The 19,818-nt window shown below is 37.5% G+C and overlaps 1 protein-coding gene across 1 annotated transcript in view; it reads right to left on the bottom strand.

Annotated features, from left to right (window-relative positions):
* The window catches only part of GPR133 (G protein-coupled receptor 133), a 155,469-nt gene extending 140,960 nt beyond the window's left edge, over positions 1–14,509 (bottom strand). Inside the window, exons 1-4 of the mRNA XM_010581733.1 lie at positions 14,441–14,509; positions 14,308–14,344; positions 11,008–11,091; positions 4,622–4,744 (exon numbers count right to left, since the gene is read on the bottom strand). Coding sequence (XP_010580035.1) covers positions 4,622–4,744; positions 11,008–11,091; positions 14,308–14,344; positions 14,441–14,509 — 313 coding nt within the window. The remainder of the gene's footprint in view (positions 1–4,621; positions 4,745–11,007; positions 11,092–14,307; positions 14,345–14,440) is intronic.
* Positions 14,510–19,818: the final 5,309 nt, after the last annotated feature.

Below are 19,818 nucleotides of genomic sequence, written 5' to 3' on the forward strand. Positions count from 1 at the left end.
GGAGATTTTAATGAAAACAAGTGCCATTAAAGATTTCCAAATCTGTAGAATACAGGGAGTGGGAATGCTTTTGAGGAGAGATCATCTGCTAGCATAAACAAGGACAGCATTTTTAAAATCAACAATGCTGTAATAGTTTAAACCAAACAAACATCTCTTCCTTGGTTTTGCATCACATGCTCATACCCAGGACATAGTAGCAATCATTACTGCCTGAGTAGCTTCTATCAGTTAAAACTAAAGATCTTTGAGCACCAAAAGTAATGAAGTCTTTTTTTCACAGATTTATGCTTCCATTCCCTTTGCCTTATGTCTCCAGTCTCCATACGCTTCTCATCCTCCTGTGATGATCCCCCTTTCCTCCTGTGATCTTCGCTTATTTCAAAACACAGGTTGCTCTCATATTTCCATATTCTCCACCAGCATCTACATCTTTTTTTGATGTTCACCAAATGCCAGCGGAGCCAGAAATAGTACGTTGACTGCTTCCAAGCTACTGATGTGCTAACTGGCTGCCAGCATGCCCATGCTTATTGAGTAGCATCCATTGCTAATTACACTAATTCTTCTAAGCGTGTTATTACCTGTGTTTTCACACTTCAGTGCTCCAATAAGTGCTGAAAGCAAAGAACCAATGTAAGAGAAAGGGATAGCAACATATGCAGAGCCACAGCCAAAATTCTGAGGTCGCCACCTACACAAAAATCAAAGAATTCTTCCCAAAATGCAAGTGCAATCCCACAAGTGCACATGATTAACTTTGTCGACAAATAATCCTGTTCAATTCACAATAAACTTTACTATTATACTCTAAAATTGAAGGGCTCTTCAGATTGCACATTAGTGAAGAAATATGATTTCTGTAAGATGGTTTGTTTCTTTAATGAAGGTTACCTCAATAGGCATGACTGAAACACAAGTAGCAAATCAAACCTCCCTCACACTTCAAAAGGTCATAGTGGCTCTGCTGTAGAGGTTCTGCAGTCAAATGCAATTACAAAGAAAACGGCTCAGCTAAACAGCTCCTAAAAATGTTCACCTCAGAATTTATAGTACAAAGTGCTAACAATAAAATCTGAGTTCAGAGCAGGTTGAGAAAAAGTTTATGAAGTACCGAAGTGGAAGAGGTTTTGCCACAAAGAATCATAATGAATTAAGTTGGCAATGATCCTGAAGATCACCTAGTCTAAATTGCCTCCTAGAAGCAGGGCCAATTTCAGGGACAGATCTGGTTGCTCAGAGCTCAGCTGGGATTTTAATGTCACCACAGATGCAATTGCACAGCCTCTCTGTGCAAACCATCCCAACGCTTGGCCACCCACATTGCAAAGAAACTTTTTCCATTAGATCTAATCAGCATTTCCTGTGCTACGATGTGCCTGCATTACCTGTCACATTTTCACTGTGCATCTCCAAGACTGTTTAGCTCTATCTGCTCCTACCACCACTCATCAGGTGGTTGAAGACAGCCCTTAGCATTCTCTTTTCTTCATGGTGTAAGGAAAAGCCTCAGCCTCCCCTCCTGTGTCATATTGACCAGCCCCAAGTCATCTGCTGGACTTACTTTGGTTTGTCAGCATCTTTTTTGTATCAGGGGACAAAAACGGGACGTCGTACTTCAGATATGCTCTCATGAGTGCTGAACAGAGAGGCATAATCACTTCCCTGAACCTGCTGACTATGCTCTTTTGACATGTAGTCAGAATATGTCTGGATGATTTTATAGTAAGCAATTCTGCAGGCCCTCCAGGCAGTATGAACTTTGCCAATTTACTACCAGATAGCCCAGCAAAAGTTAACAAAGCCCTCAAACCATTATGCACATTTCTTGTTAAAACCATAGATTTTTTTTTTATGTGTTTCATAATTTTATGATTAAAGATGGAAAAGCCTCAGACAGCTCACTACAGTCATCAGAAATATTCCCCCACGCACTACTCTCTGGAACATAATTTTTTGTATTTCACATGTTCTTTTTGTCACATTAACTCAGCAGAAAAGTTAAAAATTATACTATTGCAGAATAAATAATTTAACTATGTAGTATCTTCCTGTCTAACTGATCTTTCTGTTTATCCTCATGATAGCACCCATCAATTTACATAACCTACATACCATTCCCTAAATGCTTTATACATGATAAAACAGCCACCATGGAAATGCTAATCAATTATCATTCATCTCCTAGAAATCAATCAGTATATGACCATCATCAATCTCAGTTTGCTAGATCTTGATGAATATGAGTTTAAAGCTATAAATGCTGTGAACTCCCAACTAAAGAATTTGAGGTCTGTTGTAAGCAAGTTGCAATACCTTCATCAACAGATAAGCCTGAGTTCATATTTCAGCTTCTTTACCACACCAGTAATAGGTTGAAACACCGATCCAAACCTCTTTCCAAAAAGCCATGCATTTCCCTCATATCTGCACACCATCCTTCACCACCCTAGCGAAAGGGCGACCAAGGCTGACCATGTTAATCTATTACTGCTATTAATGCGATTCCTCCATCAAAGTGTCTCACAGTCTTTTTCCAACACTTCACCATACTTCTGAAAGGCATGGAATTGCTGTTATTTCTTCTTTACAGGCTGAGAGATGAAGCTTAAATGATGCAGATAGAGACCAAGTTATACAGCATGTCTGCAGTGGAGCTGGGTTCCCCCTTTTTTGACTATCTTATTGGACTACCCTGTAGGTACTGATCATCCTGTAGCCACAAGAAAACTGTGGATCTAAATCCTCCTTATGTGCACTTGGGTTCATGAAATGCCAAAACTAAAAATAAAAGTTTAAGTAAGGCACACAAACACACAGCTTTACGGAATGCTATGGTGTGCATAGGGCTGCTTTTTTAATTATTATTTTTTATTTCAACTTCACATATGTTGACTAAATCCAACTTCTCCTAGTGTGTTCAATCTAATGATTAAGAGAACGTTCTGTTGCATCTTTCACAAATGTTTCTTTTCACTGAAAATGCCACTTTAATGAGCCCAAAACTGCTTACAGAAAACCACTGTTTAAAAATTACTTGAGAAAGAAGGAAGGCAGAGAAAAAAGTGTTTCAACATTCAAAAAACAAGAAGAATTTGTTTTCTCAAGTCAAAATAACAGTTCTGAAATGTTATTAAATTTAGCCTAGAAAAAAATACTAGGATTTTTGTTTCATACCTTGTAATATTTAACCTGAAAAGATCCCAAGATCGTTTCAGAAAGCATTCTCTGCTCATGTGTACTTAACACCAGTTTCACACAAATTCAACCAATAAACATCAAGGCATGCTTAAGCAATAGGAGGCTTGAATGAAATTACATCTTACCATTGCCACAGGTTTTATTTGATTCGGAGGAAAACAAAGACACTGTCTTTATATAAAGGTGTGTTGGCACTTTTTTTTAATACCTGCTACAGTGATTAAGTATTTATTGTTTATATGATTGCTTCTCTTCACATTTTACCTGCTAAACACTTCAGTGTTTTATGTTTTTAATGTTCTGGTTTGTGAGATACTGGGAGATCTCTGGTACTATAAAAATAATTTATTCTGATTATTATGTTATACTATAGATATAGAAATAATATGACTTACTGATGATTTTTATTTTGCAGTGGTATAAAAAAAGCATGAAAAGATACAACATGTATCAGAAAATATACCTGCAGTAGGATACTGAATTACTTTTTCTAATATTCTCAGGTAATAACCATGTACCATCTGCTCTCTTGAGTTTCTCCTGCTTTCTTAAGAAGTTCATACACAGCTTTTACTCTAGCAGCTCAAAAAAAAAAACCCCAAAAACCCTACTTTTATTAATGTTACCCATTTTAAAAATGGCCAAAATCAATAAAAGCAAGAAGTTTCAATGTTAACAATACTGCTTAAGCTTAGGGACTGCTGGAGTTTATGTATAGAAAGCCACCATTTTCAATTGATCCTTCCACTTCTACTGAATTTTAAAACTCTAGTGAATGTTTTATGCTAGTGACTAGTTGTATGTTTGGTTTGACAGTCATATACAGTTTTAATCATCTTCTATAATCAACACATCGTCAAACCTGTGCCCCCCTATTCCACCTGTCATTTTGTGACCCTAGCCCAAGAAGAAGAAAAGGAAGAGAAACAGAATGAAGAGATTTAAGCACCTACAGGGACAAATGGATTCCAAGACACCAGAGACTTAAAAATTTTGTTATCTCCAAAGATAAATCTAAAAAAAACCCCAAAACATTCCTGCCAAGAGGCCATACTGAAAAACTGTCTCCTAAATTTGAAACCTGTAGGACAACTTCTTTGTTATTCAAACTGCAGTTCCTGTAGGAATTAATCTTGGTGCCACAGACAAGATTTTGGGCACTGTAAGCTTATTTCTGCTTTAGTTTGAATTAATTATACTGGAGATCATTGATCTGAGTAGTTGGTGATTAGTTCTAATTTAAAATGCAGTTAGAAAAGACTAAATTTTCAGCAATCAACACTCAATTGTTTTAAAAGTCAATAAAGTGTCAAGCTAGAATTTTAGAGAGTTCATTCCAATGAAGAAAGAAACAATGACTATTGAATTACATAATTTGACAGAAAAACAAAGGTAAATAGTAATTAATGAATTTACTAACCTTCAGGTCCACAAACTTCTGGATTACTAATGCATGAATTTTGATAGCTTCCAAAAAAGAGAAAGGTAACTCCTTTCTTTTCAGTGACATAAATTCCTTTGTTCACCATTCCTTCTATGATATCTAAAGGAAACACAAAATATAGTTTAACATTTATATAAATCAAAACTTCCCGGAAACATGATTTTAATTGACTCATACACCTCATATGTTTATCTTGTCGCAATTATAGGTTTGCTTTTGTTTGGGTTTTTTTGTTGTTTTTCTTTTTGGTTTCTCTGAGTTTGGCAAGGATTTGTTGGTGGTTTGTTGTTTGTTTGGGTTTTTTTAAAGAACCATACAGATAACTTTAGTTTCAAGTTTGTAAAATTTATACTCATATCTGTCACGCAAATTCTTGATTAACTAAGACTGCTTGACAGAACCCATACACCCAAAAATTATCATTTCAAAGTAATCTGAATAAAACTTATGCTTTCCAGAGTTCTGAATACCAGACACATCACAGAGGTATTTCTGTCTTACTGTTAGGCTGAGTTAGTGAAGAAATTCTTTAAGCAATCAAAAATGTAACAGAATAGGGTTTTTTCCATTTTTAGAAAGGGAAATTTTGTCATCAAAACCCACTTTTCATTTAGAAAAAAAAGAAAAAAAATCAGTGAAATATACTTGACAAGCTATATTCAAAAGGCAGAAATATGTATCCTTTTCAGACATCCTTTGGTATGGCATCATTGTCATTTGGAAAAGCTATTTCTTGTTCTAACATGGGTAATGAATAATTGTCTTGAGATTTGATTGTAATTTTCTTGTGTTCCCTCCTAAAGAAAAGCACTGTTGATTCATGTCCTACCAGCTAAAGCAGCTGCCTTAATACTAAAAGAATGTGACACTTGTTTACTACAGGAAACCTCACTAAGGTCTGAGAGTCCAACTGATAGATGATGATGATGGGAAGTTCATCTCATTTGTCCCAAGGGAAAAAGAGGGACTAAATTTAACAATTAAGACAATAGGAAATCACAATCAAAAAATGCCACTGTGTTAAAAAGCTTGCATTCCACAGAACACAGAATATTCTATCATCTGTTTCTGAGCAGAGAGAATGTAACTGTTCAGGTAGAAATGTCATGTTAATACAATTGCTTGTGATCGCAATTCTGCAAGGATTGTGAAGATTCAGGACTTTGGTTTTAAGACCCTTCTTTTTAAGACCAGAATTTCTTCTGAAAAAGCATTAGGAGAAGAGTTCCTCCAAGGGCAACACCAGCAATGAGAATACAGTCTTTCCCTGCTCTGAGGTGCAGAAATTGCCAGCTAGGTGCTGCTTAATATTTGAAAATCTAAGGATATCATAAGGGCAAATGAGGAAGGCACACAAATGGTCTAAAACACATGAAGGTTGGGACATAAGGGACTTCTCTCTGTATTTGTTACTGTATACCTACCTGACTTAACAGAAGCCTTTTGCACAGCAGGGCAGAGCGCAAGTCATGCCAAAGATGCGCAGTCAGTGCTAGGGACAGACCGTCTATCTAGAGTGATAATGACAAATACTGTTGTCACTGCTTCAGGATGGCGCATCCCTTTATGCAGTGGGGACACAGGTGAAAGGGCGTCTCATTTTCAGAGTGTAGACAGCCATCAGGCATGAGGACAGCAGTCACAGTGCTGGCCCATCTGTAGGATAATGCCACTCAAGGAAACGGCAACAGCATGGCATAGCCTTCAGTGAATGTATGTCCAACGTTCGAAGTCTCAACACAAATATCACAGTTTTCAGGTATCTTCCCCTCCCTTTGAGGAAGAAGTCCTCAGGTTCTGTCTCTAATTGACAGATAAAATGTAGTTTCTTTTAAAAATTTGGGCGTGAATTATGGAGTGAAGCAAACGTTTCTAAATTCTTCTTGCGTCACTTGAATTCTAAGTTAATCTAGCTAGAATAAATCCCATAAGGTAAGGCATTTCTGTTTCCATAGCATTTCCTTTGCCATTGATGTCACTCTTTTTAATGTTCATATTGAACATATCTTATTATGTGAGAACTATGCAAATGGTCTATAAAGCAGATAAGAAAGGACTGAAAGGAAGTAGGGTCATTTGAAGTTCATTATTAATAGAATTCACATTTGCCAGCATACTTTTACTGTTAAAGAGTATAAAAATATTGGGTTTAGTATTCCAATATAAACCTCCTAGTATCTGGGCAGCTCAAATGACAGTTCTACCATTTCCATCCTTCTCCTTAGGTCAGATTTTCCAGCAACTAGATGTCAGTTAATATCTAATTGTAAAGTGGACAAGACGTCATATTTCAATTGCACCTACACAAGTATCAATCCTAGTGACTTAAATTAAATGACTAAGCTTATGGTGGTGTAGATGTAACTAGTTTCCAATCTGTCAGGTCTCTGCCCGGAAAGTTGTCATTTTCTGTTCTCCCTTTTATCTCCTGGTGTGTTGATGTTAAAAAAAAAAATCATTAAGAGGACATATATATGCAGATTTTTGCTTGCCTTTTCTGAAAAAAAGCCAAAAACCTGTTAATCAAAGATGTCATGATCTTACTTCCAGGCTTTGCAAATTTGCTTGCATTTGTCTTTCTTAATGTGTCCTTTTAAAATGACTATGAAATGGTGAAAAACAGATGGCTTCTTTTCCTTTTAACCTTGAAAGACAAGAAAAAAAATCAACCTATTTGTTCTTATATGTTCCTCTGAAATGTCATCTCTGTTTCTTTTAAGCTCAATACAAATACTTTAGGTTTCGGAGGACTACTGGGGCCCATCCTCCCATGGGCTGCTTGGCATGGGGTTGCCTCTCCCAGTAGTTGAGAGTAATTCAGGTAACATTGCAGGAGTGCTTTTTCAATAATGTATGCCAATGTAAGCATAAACAGACCGTTACCACTTGACCACCTGAACCAAAACTCAGCGTTAACTTTCAATCCAATGTTACAGAACTATCCAAGCTTGACAAATGCAGAACAAAAAATATGTAAATCCTCACCTACAGTTGCAGAGAAGTTAGAGTAGGCAGAGTCATTGGTATATACAAAGGTAGAGTTATGGGAAGGAAGCACAGTGAAGTTGTGGATTCTTAGAGCTGGGTGGAACAACAAAAGAAAATAAGCAAATAAACAAAACAATGAATAAACACAATCGGTAATGAATTGACCAGTTCATATCTCTCAACATAGCACCAATCACAAGTGGCCTCTAAAATTATCATACAACCACTTCTCCCAAGAACTTGTATGCATGTGACTATTATACTCATTATCTACACAAGTTAAGTAAATACAGTATTACTAAAACTTTTTTTTTCTTACAGTAACTGGGAAGAAAAAAACTATAAAAAATACAACCGTAGATGAAGGGCTCTGAAATATAATCATGCCAGTAAGGAACTCTGCAATTAGAAAAAAAAAAATCATTATAGTGGTGCAAAAGCTATGGGCAATTCAAGTCCCATGTCAAGTTCTGGGCTCCCCAGTACAAGAGAGACGTGGACATACTGAAGCAAGTCCAGTGAAAGGCTGAGAATGCTGGGACTGCTCAGCCTGCGGAAGAGAGGGCTCAGGGATCTTATCAATGTGTATAAACACCCGATGGGAGGTGTAAAGATAGTGCCACACTCCCCTCAGTTGTATCCAGTTAACAGATAAGAGGCCATGGGCACAAATTAAAATACAAGAAAGTCCATATAAACATAAGAAAAACCACCCAACTTTTTTATATCTGACAATAAAATTTTATTCTCTTTTTTTTTTTTCTTATTTTGATAATGTAACAGTATCCTGTGCACTGTAATTTTTTACCCTGGACAGGCAACTAGAGCTTGATGGAAAGCCCATGAAAGTAGAGAGACAGTAATTTGGGATTTAGATCAACTGAGCTCCAGAAGGGAAAGGCAAATGCTCTTAAAAAACAGAATGTACACAAAAAACCTCAAGAGAAAAATGCATGGAAGGGGGTCAGATGAAAAACCTGAACACGGCCACATCTCTCTTTATTTGCTATATTTTAAGTTGATTGTTTCCCTTCAATTGCTTCTACTGCTGAGATAACCAAAAAATTAATTTGCTGACACTCTCACAACACAAACGCATTGAGAGATATAAATCTGGCTTCACACACAATGACTTCAACAAATAAAATGGATTAACGTGACGGACAGATTATGATGCTTCAAGGATTTAAGAGGAGAACATGGAATGAAAATAATTGCGTGATATGATGAGTGGGAAAACAAGAAAGACTAGCAATAAACAGAAGAGTTGTGTAATCAGGATGGTATCAAAAACAAGCAAATTGTCACTTGCATTAGATTACAACAATAAAGAAAACTTTACTTGTATATCAAAGTCAAATATCGGATAGATACATAAAACCTCTGCTGGAGGCAGTTGAAATAATATCTGTGTATTATAAGACACAACATAAGCAGCTGAGAAGAATTTGAACTATCCACTACAACATTAAGGAAAGAATTCAATGTTGTCAGAATTGCACTGCAGAGAAAAAGACTTTTGGCTACTGGCATCCTCTGCAAATAATAGAGAGACAAAGTCCTCCAAACTTTTTTCAGCAAAGTCATGCAGCTGGCTCATTTATGAAGTTATTTAACACAATGTCATAATAGGAGTCCAAGGAGATTGCTCATGTGAGCCAGACCCATTCCTCTAAGTGAAGGTTTGTAGGATCAGGAACTTTATATGTTCTGCTTTATCTCTCCAAGATACTACCGAAAAGATTTCTGCATTTTGCTGAAATAATGTAAAAGTTAACATAATTTGAAAAACAATCTAACATCAATTGTCATTTTTCCAAGAGCTATATTTTATATATTGCTTTCAAGCACTTTCAAAACAACCTCATTGTAATGAGTGCCAAAACAGTGCTAGATATGGAGTGCTTTCCTCTTCCTGAAAACATGTGAAGTCCAGTGTCGGAAAATTACTTTAACACACTGTTAGAGAACTCATATGGTAACTTTTTGTAAGCCAAATTATGATTCTATTGAAGTCAATCGGAATACTGCCATCAGCCTCTAAGGGGAGCAGAATATCGCCCAGATTTATTTCTGGTCAGCCAATTTCATTCCTTTAAGAAACTTTGTGGAAAGATGTGTCAAAGTTTAAGCTTAAAATGCTTGAACACCTCTGGAATAAAAGTTTTTAGATATTTATGGATCTTCTTCCCACTTAGGAACAGAGGTTGATATTGCCATTTTTGTGCAATAAATAGCAACAACTTTGCACTTTTGTAACATTTTTCATATAAGGTTGTAAAGGTCTAAATCCTGATTTAATCTTCTGCAGTGATCTTTCTGGGTGAAGATATTACAGTCACCAGTAGTAACACAGCAGCTATTCCTTGCACTAGTACAAACCGGTTTAGCTCAACTGCCAAGGTGGTCAGCCATAGTGTGAGAAATACTGGGGAATATACATCAGCCTAACTTGGAATTGGCTAAAATGTCAGAAGAGAAAAAACAGTTCGTGTGAAAATTACTAAGGGACCTCTGAGCCTCAGAAGGAGGCAGAGCATAGCTGAAAATTTCATCTGAAAGGAATGGCCCTGCAAGCCCATAATGCTGCAATGGGATACAGGGGTTCGGTCGAAGCTCCATTAATTACATCACCTGCACATCCCCAGGAAGCCCCACCCCCCTTTTTGGTCCTAATGTGAAACATCAGAACCAGAAAACTGCTGAATCCAACCAGACTGCCTTTTAATATCATTCCCTCTGGGATCCTTCAGTCCTGACAACCGACTCTTTCAAAACAGTGGGAGTTTTGCCTTACCAAAACTCTCTTGATTTTGCCCTATTGGAAAAAGAATTTGAACTAATGCTGCAATACTGCTTTTAAGGAAACAGCCAAAAGCAGATAAAAATGAGTAAGAAGTATTCATATAAGAGCTTACACTTCTTTTTCTGTAGATACTACTTGCAATTTTCAGAATTGCATGAAGAATTTGGGCATTTAACTCCTTCCTAAAAGCAAAAAGAAGCAGGCATCTTCACTGCTGGCATAGCCAAAGATCTCAGTCACTGAGTGTATTAGTGCATGTTATGCATGTACCAAACCAACTAATAACAATGTGATTTCAATGACTCTTTGGATCATAAACCTTTTCTCTTTATAACCTTAACAATGCATAGACAGCCCATAAAGTGTCTGAGAATACTCTATAAAAATCAGTTCACAAATACAATATCATTTGGAAATGGGAGCACTGCAAAAACATTATCTGAAAAAAAAAAAATCTCAACTGCTGTAGTAGAAAAGCTAACCCCTTTCATTTCTCCTGCTCCCTTTCTACTTACAGACTACCACAAATACTTATGTTATTGCCATTGTAAACGAATCCTTTGTCTACCTCCATTCGTATCCCGAAACTCATGAATTCCATCCACATCTTCCAGTGGCCAGTAATGGGAAGCTGATGCGAGAACTTTGAACCCTTTCAAGAAACACAGATTAAAAGGTTATTAAAGTAAGGACCAACAAGGAGTGTAATAAGTCTCCACAAAAGAGAACAATACAGGAGGTGAATAGGTTAAGTAAAACAAGGTATTTTATGTAAATCAAGTATGGCACATAAGCAAGATCATAAATCAAAATGGCAGAGTAGATTAAAGCCATATACCTGCTTGACCACTGCCGAAAACTTGTTTTTAAAACTCAGCTGATTTTTATTTTAATTGCACTTAAAATGCGTAACAATCTTCGACTAAATCTCTGCTAGTGTATCAGGCGGCATTCGTTGAAGTAACAGTTGAGAAGTCACTCAAGAGAAATGTCAAGATTTTACCAGGATTTTAAACACACTGTGGATGGTACAAAGCACCAAGAAGGGAATGCATGGGGGAATGTTTAGCCTCTATAGCATACTACTTCTGCTCCTGCCTCCTCCATAGGCAACTCAACGCTCTGCAGTTCAAGGGAGTAGAAATGCAAGAGAGCTCCCAGGAATCTTATCCTCTCTCCAAAACCCAGTGGAAAACAAGTGCCTAACACATCAGACAACAGAAAGAGCAAGCATTTATATTACACCGTATCTGTAGTTCTTTGCCCTATAATAATTTTTCATTCCCAATCAATCTTTCAAGAACCTGAGGTGCGAAGCTGATAGAGATAAGTTTGTTAAAAACCACTTCAGCTGTCATGTAACATACAAAAGCTCCTCACACCTAGTGTGCAAGCTGAAACAAATCACAAGCAGTGTCCTTTGACACTTACAGTTTATCCCACACCTTTCTTCACTCCTGAGATCAAAACAGCTTGCATATTTGATAGTTATTTTATCATTTTAACATCCTGGATGCAAACAGGATTTCTTTATTATGGATATGAAGGTGCAAAAATTTTATTTCCATCTTTCAACTGCCTAGCCCCAACAGTGGAGATCAGTTCGATGTCCTCCATCCTCGTGGTAGAGTTTCAGAGCTGTGATGGAGAGGACCCTAAGGTTTTTTTTAAGAGTGCAGACCTGAGAAAATTGCTAAACATCACAACAAGCAATTGTAGACCTGAGAGCACGGAACTAAAAGAAGCTCTGCATCTTGTGAAGATACACGAACTACTTAGACTTGCTTCCAAGCTCAACTATACCAAAGATAGCTAAGAAATGATTCATAATTGACCAGGATCTGTTGTTGGCCCACCTAACTAGAAATGTTTGTAGTTGTCATAGAGGTTTTCCCACAGAGAGCTAGCATGAGCATAAATAGATGAGGATGTCTTTAGAGAAATGGATGAGATTCTATGGCTATATGTTTCTTTTGAATATTTGGAAGATACAGAGAAAGGCACAACTGCTAACAAAAGCAGAAAGCTACTGACAACATAAGAGAATAATGACACAGAATAAGCATGTACAAAACCCATCTGAAAATTCCAAGCAACCCAACTAAGCTGAGCATGGCAAGGCACATTGAGGAAATGGGATATAGGAACAAGGTGTTTTGCATTTACATAAACTAAATCTGGGTACGTGCTTAGTTCTATCTTCAAAGAACATATCCTGGCTGCTGCAAAAGAAATGAAAGTTATAAATTTCTATGGTATTAAAAGCATCCACATAGGCTACCTGTGCTAATATACCTCCATCCAACTTCATCAAACTACCAGTTCCAGAGCACAGAATATGCCTGCTGTTTCACAGTGTACTTATACACAAATATCTCTTGCTCCCATTAACATCTCCCTTTTGTATCAGGGGAAAGGTACGGATTAAAGTTAAGGGAGGTGGTAGGAAAAAAATTGAGAAAAACAGAAAAGAAAAATCCCAGGAGAAAATTATTTGATGCCAAAAAACTGCATCACAACATGACACAAATCTTTTAGTAGTAGTAGCAGCAGCAGCATCACAACAAAGTCTTTACCATGGTTGGCATCAAACTCATAAGGAGAAGCCATATTCTAAGGAGCTTACATTTAAAACCTGGAAAAAAAACGGGGGGGAAAAAAGGGAAGGGAAATACATATACAGCAAAGCGCCTTGCTGAGAGCTATGCTGCATGTCAGTGGCTTTCCCAGCTCCCAGTTCTGAACTATATAAAGCCATGCTGTTACCCCACTTCCAGCCAATCAGCCCTGAGAAGATCTCTGAAAACAAATACCTGTTGCTTTGGATTCAACTTATACTTGCAATTTCCTTTCAATAGGTAATCACACTGTGTTTAGAACAAAGTCACAGGACTTGTTTACAGCCTAGTTCAAATCCAGAAAGCATTGCTCGCAGTTATGCTTACACTCACACACTGTACTACAAAATAAATGTTGGATAACTTGCCCCCTTATAGCAGAAGGCTTTTTCCCCCCATTATTGTTCCATCAGCTAGAAGCTAGTGATCCTCATCTATAGGAAATGAGGCTGTATTTCTTTGGTTTTGAGTGAAGGTAGAACAAAAGAAACTAATCGGGCTGAACCTATTGCAATAGCAGACAATATGGCTTTTCCGCATTGTTCTGTATTTTATTTGAAAATAATTACATATGGTTAAAACTTAAAAGCACAAAGCAATACATGAATTGGTAAAGCAGTAAAATTGTACTTGTACACCACCATGAGGCTTGAGGTTAAACTATTTATATAAACACAAGAATTCTGCAGTTACACACAGAGACCCCAAATAAGCTTTGAGTAAGTTTTTTCTACATTGAAAACAGATGAGAGATCCTTAATATGCTCTATAACTGATTTAAACTTAAGCATGAAGGCTGGGAGGAGGGTAGATGCCTTGAAGCCATGCCAAAGTACTGCAAAGTATACAAGCTGGCATATCTAACTGTAAATCATTGAATTGAAAATGCTGAACAGCAAGACATTGAGGAAAAAAAAGAAAATGGTCTGTGTAGAGGTCTGATTCAGAAACTCATGCTCAAAAAAAGTAATAATAAACAAACAGTGTATATGGGATTTTTCTACATATCAAATACAAGCCATTTTTCTCCAAATACATTTCTATGCAGAATATTTAGCAGGTAGGTTACTGAATTTAAAATGACTGGGACAGTACGATACTTTACACTATTACATTTTTAATACAGAGCTGACATTCAAACGTAGGATCACAGTTTCTTTGGAGCTACTAAGAAAATGAAAAATACAAACCAGAAAAGCAAATGAATATTTAAGCACATTGTCATAAAATGTAAATAGAACATTCCTTACCTGGGTGTTTGGGTAGCTGGGAAAAGTTTCCATACACCTGCACATAAAACATTAGATAATGAGATATAGTGAGGCAAAACTTGCTAAGAGGAATCCAAATATATCGCAATAGTGACCATATTAAGAACATTACCTGATATTTGTACTGAAATAAAATCAGCAAAGAATAATGACAACAGAGCAGAGATAATAAATTCTCCATGGTCTATTTAAGGTTAAAAGTACAACTGAAATCAAATTCCTGTAAGATTTCAATCATAAGTTTTCCTTTGCTACTTTTTGTATTAAAAGGGACATTTTCCATGCAGGTTCAAGAAGTCTGTTCCTTCAGTGGTGGCAAAATATCCTTCCAGACCCTTTAAGTAGTATTTGCTTGCTTCACACTTTGATCTCTTCATTTAACTATAAATAAATTACCATGATTGGAGGAAAATTAAAAGAAATGTGCATCAGATCCGAAAGTTGTACTGCTCCATGGAAAGAAGTCAAGTATTTCTGTTACAATCTGTGCCAAAAAGAAAAGATCTTGTTTTCAACCTTCTTCCTATGGTTGTCTTTTCCTTTCAATTACTTTCACATTGTCAGAGATCTGAAGCCAGTTTTAGTTCTGCTAGCAAGAAAATGTACTTCCTTATAGCACATAGGGCATATAACTCTCACTATTTCCTCAGAAACTGAGCTGAAAAGAGTTGCTAACTCCTCGCTTGTCCAGCTCACGTTTGCACCTCCATCCCAGATCTTTTTGGGTGGAGAGCAAGTCTGAGTGATGTCATGCTTTCTTCTCAAACTTTGTCCCATTCTGGTACTCTATTTATATCACGTTGCTGCTGTCTCTTTTCTGGGTCCTAACACCAGCCAGCTAGGAACAAGTGGAAACAAGTCAATGTGCTTCAGCAAAAAGAAATTACTGCTCTTTGCAATCTGCATACTTAAAGAAGAATCAAAGCCAGAACAAGTGTTCATAAGTCAAATGCTTAAGAAAAATAAAACAGGTTTTGGACAGAAATTTGTGAAGGAAAACTAAGATCTATTTATTAAAATAACCGACTGTATGTCTGTCTAAAGAAGCGTGACCTTTAAAAAATATTGCTTTAAATCACATGGCACTCTGAGGGATTAATTTTACTACGTCTCTATCAAGAAGGGGAAACTGAGGCATTAGCCATTTCACTCATTTTCTCAAAGTTGCACAACAGAACAAGTAAAAGAACTAGGAAAATACTTTTATAGTGGCCATTTTTTTAAATAAAACATAATGATATGTAAGTATTTTTATAAGAGCCTCCTAAGTACACTCTGAACTATGTCGCATATATTAACCATCATTTTATATGTAAAAGACAAATAGCAGCTAGGACTAGGTAATATTCTTCATTTAATCTTCTCCTCTATGGCAAAATTTTCTTTTCAGTTCCCTCCAAGTTCTTTTTTATTTTTAGTAAAATAAACTGAAAGAGTAATATTTTAAACAAAATTTGATAAGCTTTGCATCCCTGTTCATCTCTCCTCTGCATTTCCATATCCACCCCTTCTTTATTCTCACACAAGCCATTTAAAGGTGATGCAGGCAAGATCAGGAACTAAAAATCAGAATCAGACCATGCTCATCTCTCAGCAAAATTCAAATTCTTTTATTTACCTTTTCTTTGCCAAAAGCTATGTCAACAGATTAGATCTTATTTTCAGCCCCAGATGCTTACTCGTGCAGCAGAACATTCTCTCCCTAAAATCAATGGACATACGGGATACTGATTTATAAAAAAGTGATCACGCGTTCCTGTTTCCATGCATGCCACTGCCCCTCTGTGACTTATCTTCTGACCTAGTTATCCTTCCCTCCCCTCCCATCCACTTCATGACTCTTGGCCCCATCTCTTCGGGTCCTTATATCAGCCTGGTCCCTTTTCTTAGCTCTATTCCTTCCAGTATATTAGCCCTCTTACGTGTCTACCTCTTAATCCCAACTTCTGCACCAAACTCTTGGCTAGAGTTGATTGTAACTTTTAGGATGAAGCAGTTTTCCACTGACACTTTATGTAGAGATTATATAGCTGGAAGCCCAGCAAGACTGATAGTAGCTGTGGCCCTGATTTACCCAGCTGGCTCCCCGCATGTATACTGGACTTCTGAAGGTTCTGGAGGTAACTAGCTCCTTGCAGATGACTGGCAAGTACATGGGACTCCAGGGTCACAGGACTGAAGAGATCACAATTAACTCTGGAAACCTTAAGACATTCATGCTGCTTGAATGCTTCAACATCAAAGTTTAAAATTAAAAAATTTCAGTATTGAAATAAAATGCATATTTTGTTTGTAACACTGATTTAGGACAACAAAATAATTTTGAAAATTTTTAATTTCAGTCCCTACAAAAATTCAGCTTCCCACTTCGTTGTAACCAGTCTGACTTTTGCTTATTTCCCTGTAGTTTTTTTTATACTCCTTCCTCTTTACTGTTAGCCACAAACTCCTCCATATCCTGAAGGAAGAGGAGGAATTCTGCATCACATACTGACAAGTAGAGCCACCCCTAGAAATAATAGAGAGCTGCCACCAAAAATCCTGAGAAAAGCTAAAATGTAAAAAGAGAAAGACAGGAATTTTAAATATTTGCCAAGAAGGGCCTGTCAAGGGAAAGAATATGCTTACCAAAACAATTGTGAGAATCCAAGCAAACATGTTCACTGCCAAAAATTTCTGTGGAAACAGCAAATTGCAACCAGACATTGGAGATTATTTGCAGAAACAAATTCCGAATTTATTCCTGTGATCTTCTGGAAACCTGATCTGAAAAGTCACACTGCTCCCACCGCAGACCAGAGGTAGCACCGGGCATCCAGTGTGCAAACCAGAGTCAACTGACCCAACACATGGAAGACAAACAATCACAGTGGATTGCTCTTGAAGAACCTGCGGATTAAATAACATCCATTTAAAGTACTTGCCTGTCAATAAAAGCACAAAGGTCTGCATATGCCGGGTAACTGGGCAGCCCACGCTGAGCCCGCTGGAGAGGTTTCTCCCCAGCTCAGCTCTCCCACCCTGCTGCCCTGGGGCCCTACTAAGGGAGTAAGGAAGGAGAAAGCTGTGACACCCCCCGCCCCCATTACAGTACTGGGGGGGCGTGCATGAAAGGCCTCTAGCTTTTCTGTGCCACTTAAGCAGAGAGCAAGAAAAAGGCCAGGGAGCTTGGACATTTGCTGACAGGTAGAATGAGTTTCCTAAACAGAACAGAAAGCCTGATGATCTGTAGCAGCAATCAGAGGCTTGCAAACAGCACTGGGGAATTATATGCCCCAAATTTCTCTCTCTTCCCCCCCCCCCACTTTTTTTCGGGGGCGGGGGGAGGCTTTCAAAGAAAAAGGTTTAACATAAAAGAAAGATCAGTCGTTATATGTTGGTTGCAACACTTTCACAGCAATGTGAGTGTGACCTATCATGCAATAATTAACTTTCAGTTTCAGCTTTCCCAGTTCACCTCGTGTTCAGCAGGATTATTATATTATTGAAACAGAAAATTAGCAAATGCTGTAGCCGACATTTACCAGGAAATGAAAAATAACCTCAAGTTAAAAATCTTTATTGCTAACTATGTAAATAGAAGCAGAGAGAATAATCCTTTAAAGAATGTTTTACACTGCAGAAGACAAACAATCTGTAATACAGTTTTCTTTCTTTGTTTTCATTGGAATCATTAACTTCCCACAAGAGAGCTGGGGCATAATTGGGATTGAAATGTTTTAACAAACATCTTAGAAAGGAGTATTTTAAGAATAAATCTGACATCTAGATTTTGTAAAACTACTCTAACATCATAGTCTTTACTAATACACCAATAAATATTCTGGATTAAAATGACTCCCTGGTCAAATTTTTTCTCTGTCAGTAATAGAAATTATTAACAAAGTGGTTACAGCTGATATATCAACACCCATTCACTTAAATTTGACATTTTAGTGCTAACCTTTCTGGCTTGTTACAGACATCCAAGGGAAGTAGTTGTAGAGCTGACTATTTAATTCACTTACACACACACACCCCCACACCCACCCAGTTCTGTAAACTAATTCAGCTGTCCTTTGCTACAGGGAATATCCAGGGCAACTCTACCAGCTCTCTTGGAACTACTCAGAAGTACATAGGTGCAATTTGATTAGATTTGCACACCTGCAAGGAACCAGAACAAGATCCTGTGCCAAATTTTCCACCTTCTCAATACACACCTTTATACCAGCACAGTTATTTTTGTAATGGGTATAAATTATTTACTCACGGACCTCTAAAGCAGAAGCAGTTTTACAGATAAAGGGGCCACCTCTAACACAGGTTATTACCTTTTCTTCATACGATCTTATTCCAATGTAAAATTGTGAGCCCATACCGAAGAAGAGTTTTGGGTTTTGTTTTTTTTAATCATCACTTTGGTGATGAAAAAGTCATTCCTAAACCTATGAAGTTGGCCTTGGACAGGACTATAGCAATGGGAAGGTCTTGCACTAGCTCTCAGACCAAGTTTGAGATAGTCACTACAAAAGCAGCACCTTGGCACTGCGTTTAGAAACTCTTGCAGTGCTCACATTCAACATGAAGGTCAAGGGCTTGGTGAACAAAGTCCTCTCCCTCTAGTTACCGTACAAGGATGAAATACAATACAGGATGGAGAACCTGTCCCTGCTGATAACTGCACTCCCAACATTTGATGGAGAAGCAATCAGCGTCATTCACCTGGTCCTTCTTTGACTTGCACATCCCTGTCCCACAACCTGTCTGACACCTTCCTAAGCCAAGGACTGCACCCTCAGCTGCTCCATTAGCCTTTTTCCTCCCATTCTAAGGTTTAACTGGCTGCAACAGAAGCCACTTTACCACAGTTCAAACAAACATAAACACTCAAGGTCCAAGAGTTAAATTGACAGTACAGCTTATAGGCAAGAAAGAGAGTTCAAAACTCATTTCTTTCTACTAGCTACATCTCTTGTATTCAAAGGCTGTGGGTATCAGTGCCTGCAATGCAGACTAAAAGCTGTCTCTTCCATTGTATGGCTCATTTCAGCCTTTCAAAGGAGCTATGGCTCAGTCTACACCAGCTCAACCCATAGTCAGTAAGACTACGACTTCTACTTTGATTTTTAAAAGAAGCTATCCCCATATCATGACAGACAGGTCCATCTTGCATTTGGCAGTACTTAAAAGCACCGTAGTTTGAAGGGTTGGTTTTCTTCCTGTTCCAACCTCTCATTTCTTCTTTAAAGGGAACTAAAAACGATCAGTAGAGTGAATTGGCTGAAAATATTTCTCTCAAAGTATTTTGTATGTAGGTCATGCCTTTTATTAGGTATCTCAAAAGACTTAGCACTTAGTTTAGTGGCTCTCATTTTTATAGTGTAGGTAATTTATATCATAAACAAAAATTTAAAATGGAGGCAATAATTATGTGATTTGAAGAGAACTGCTCATCCAGGTGAACTGGTTATCTAGAACAAAATACTGCACATTGGTTAATATTTTGAT

Source organism: Haliaeetus leucocephalus, unplaced genomic scaffold (genome assembly GCF_000737465.1).
Source record: "Haliaeetus leucocephalus isolate CR32 unplaced genomic scaffold, Haliaeetus_leucocephalus-4.0 Scaffold802, whole genome shotgun sequence".
In the NCBI taxonomy this organism is placed as follows: domain Eukaryota; kingdom Metazoa; phylum Chordata; class Aves; order Accipitriformes; family Accipitridae; genus Haliaeetus; species Haliaeetus leucocephalus.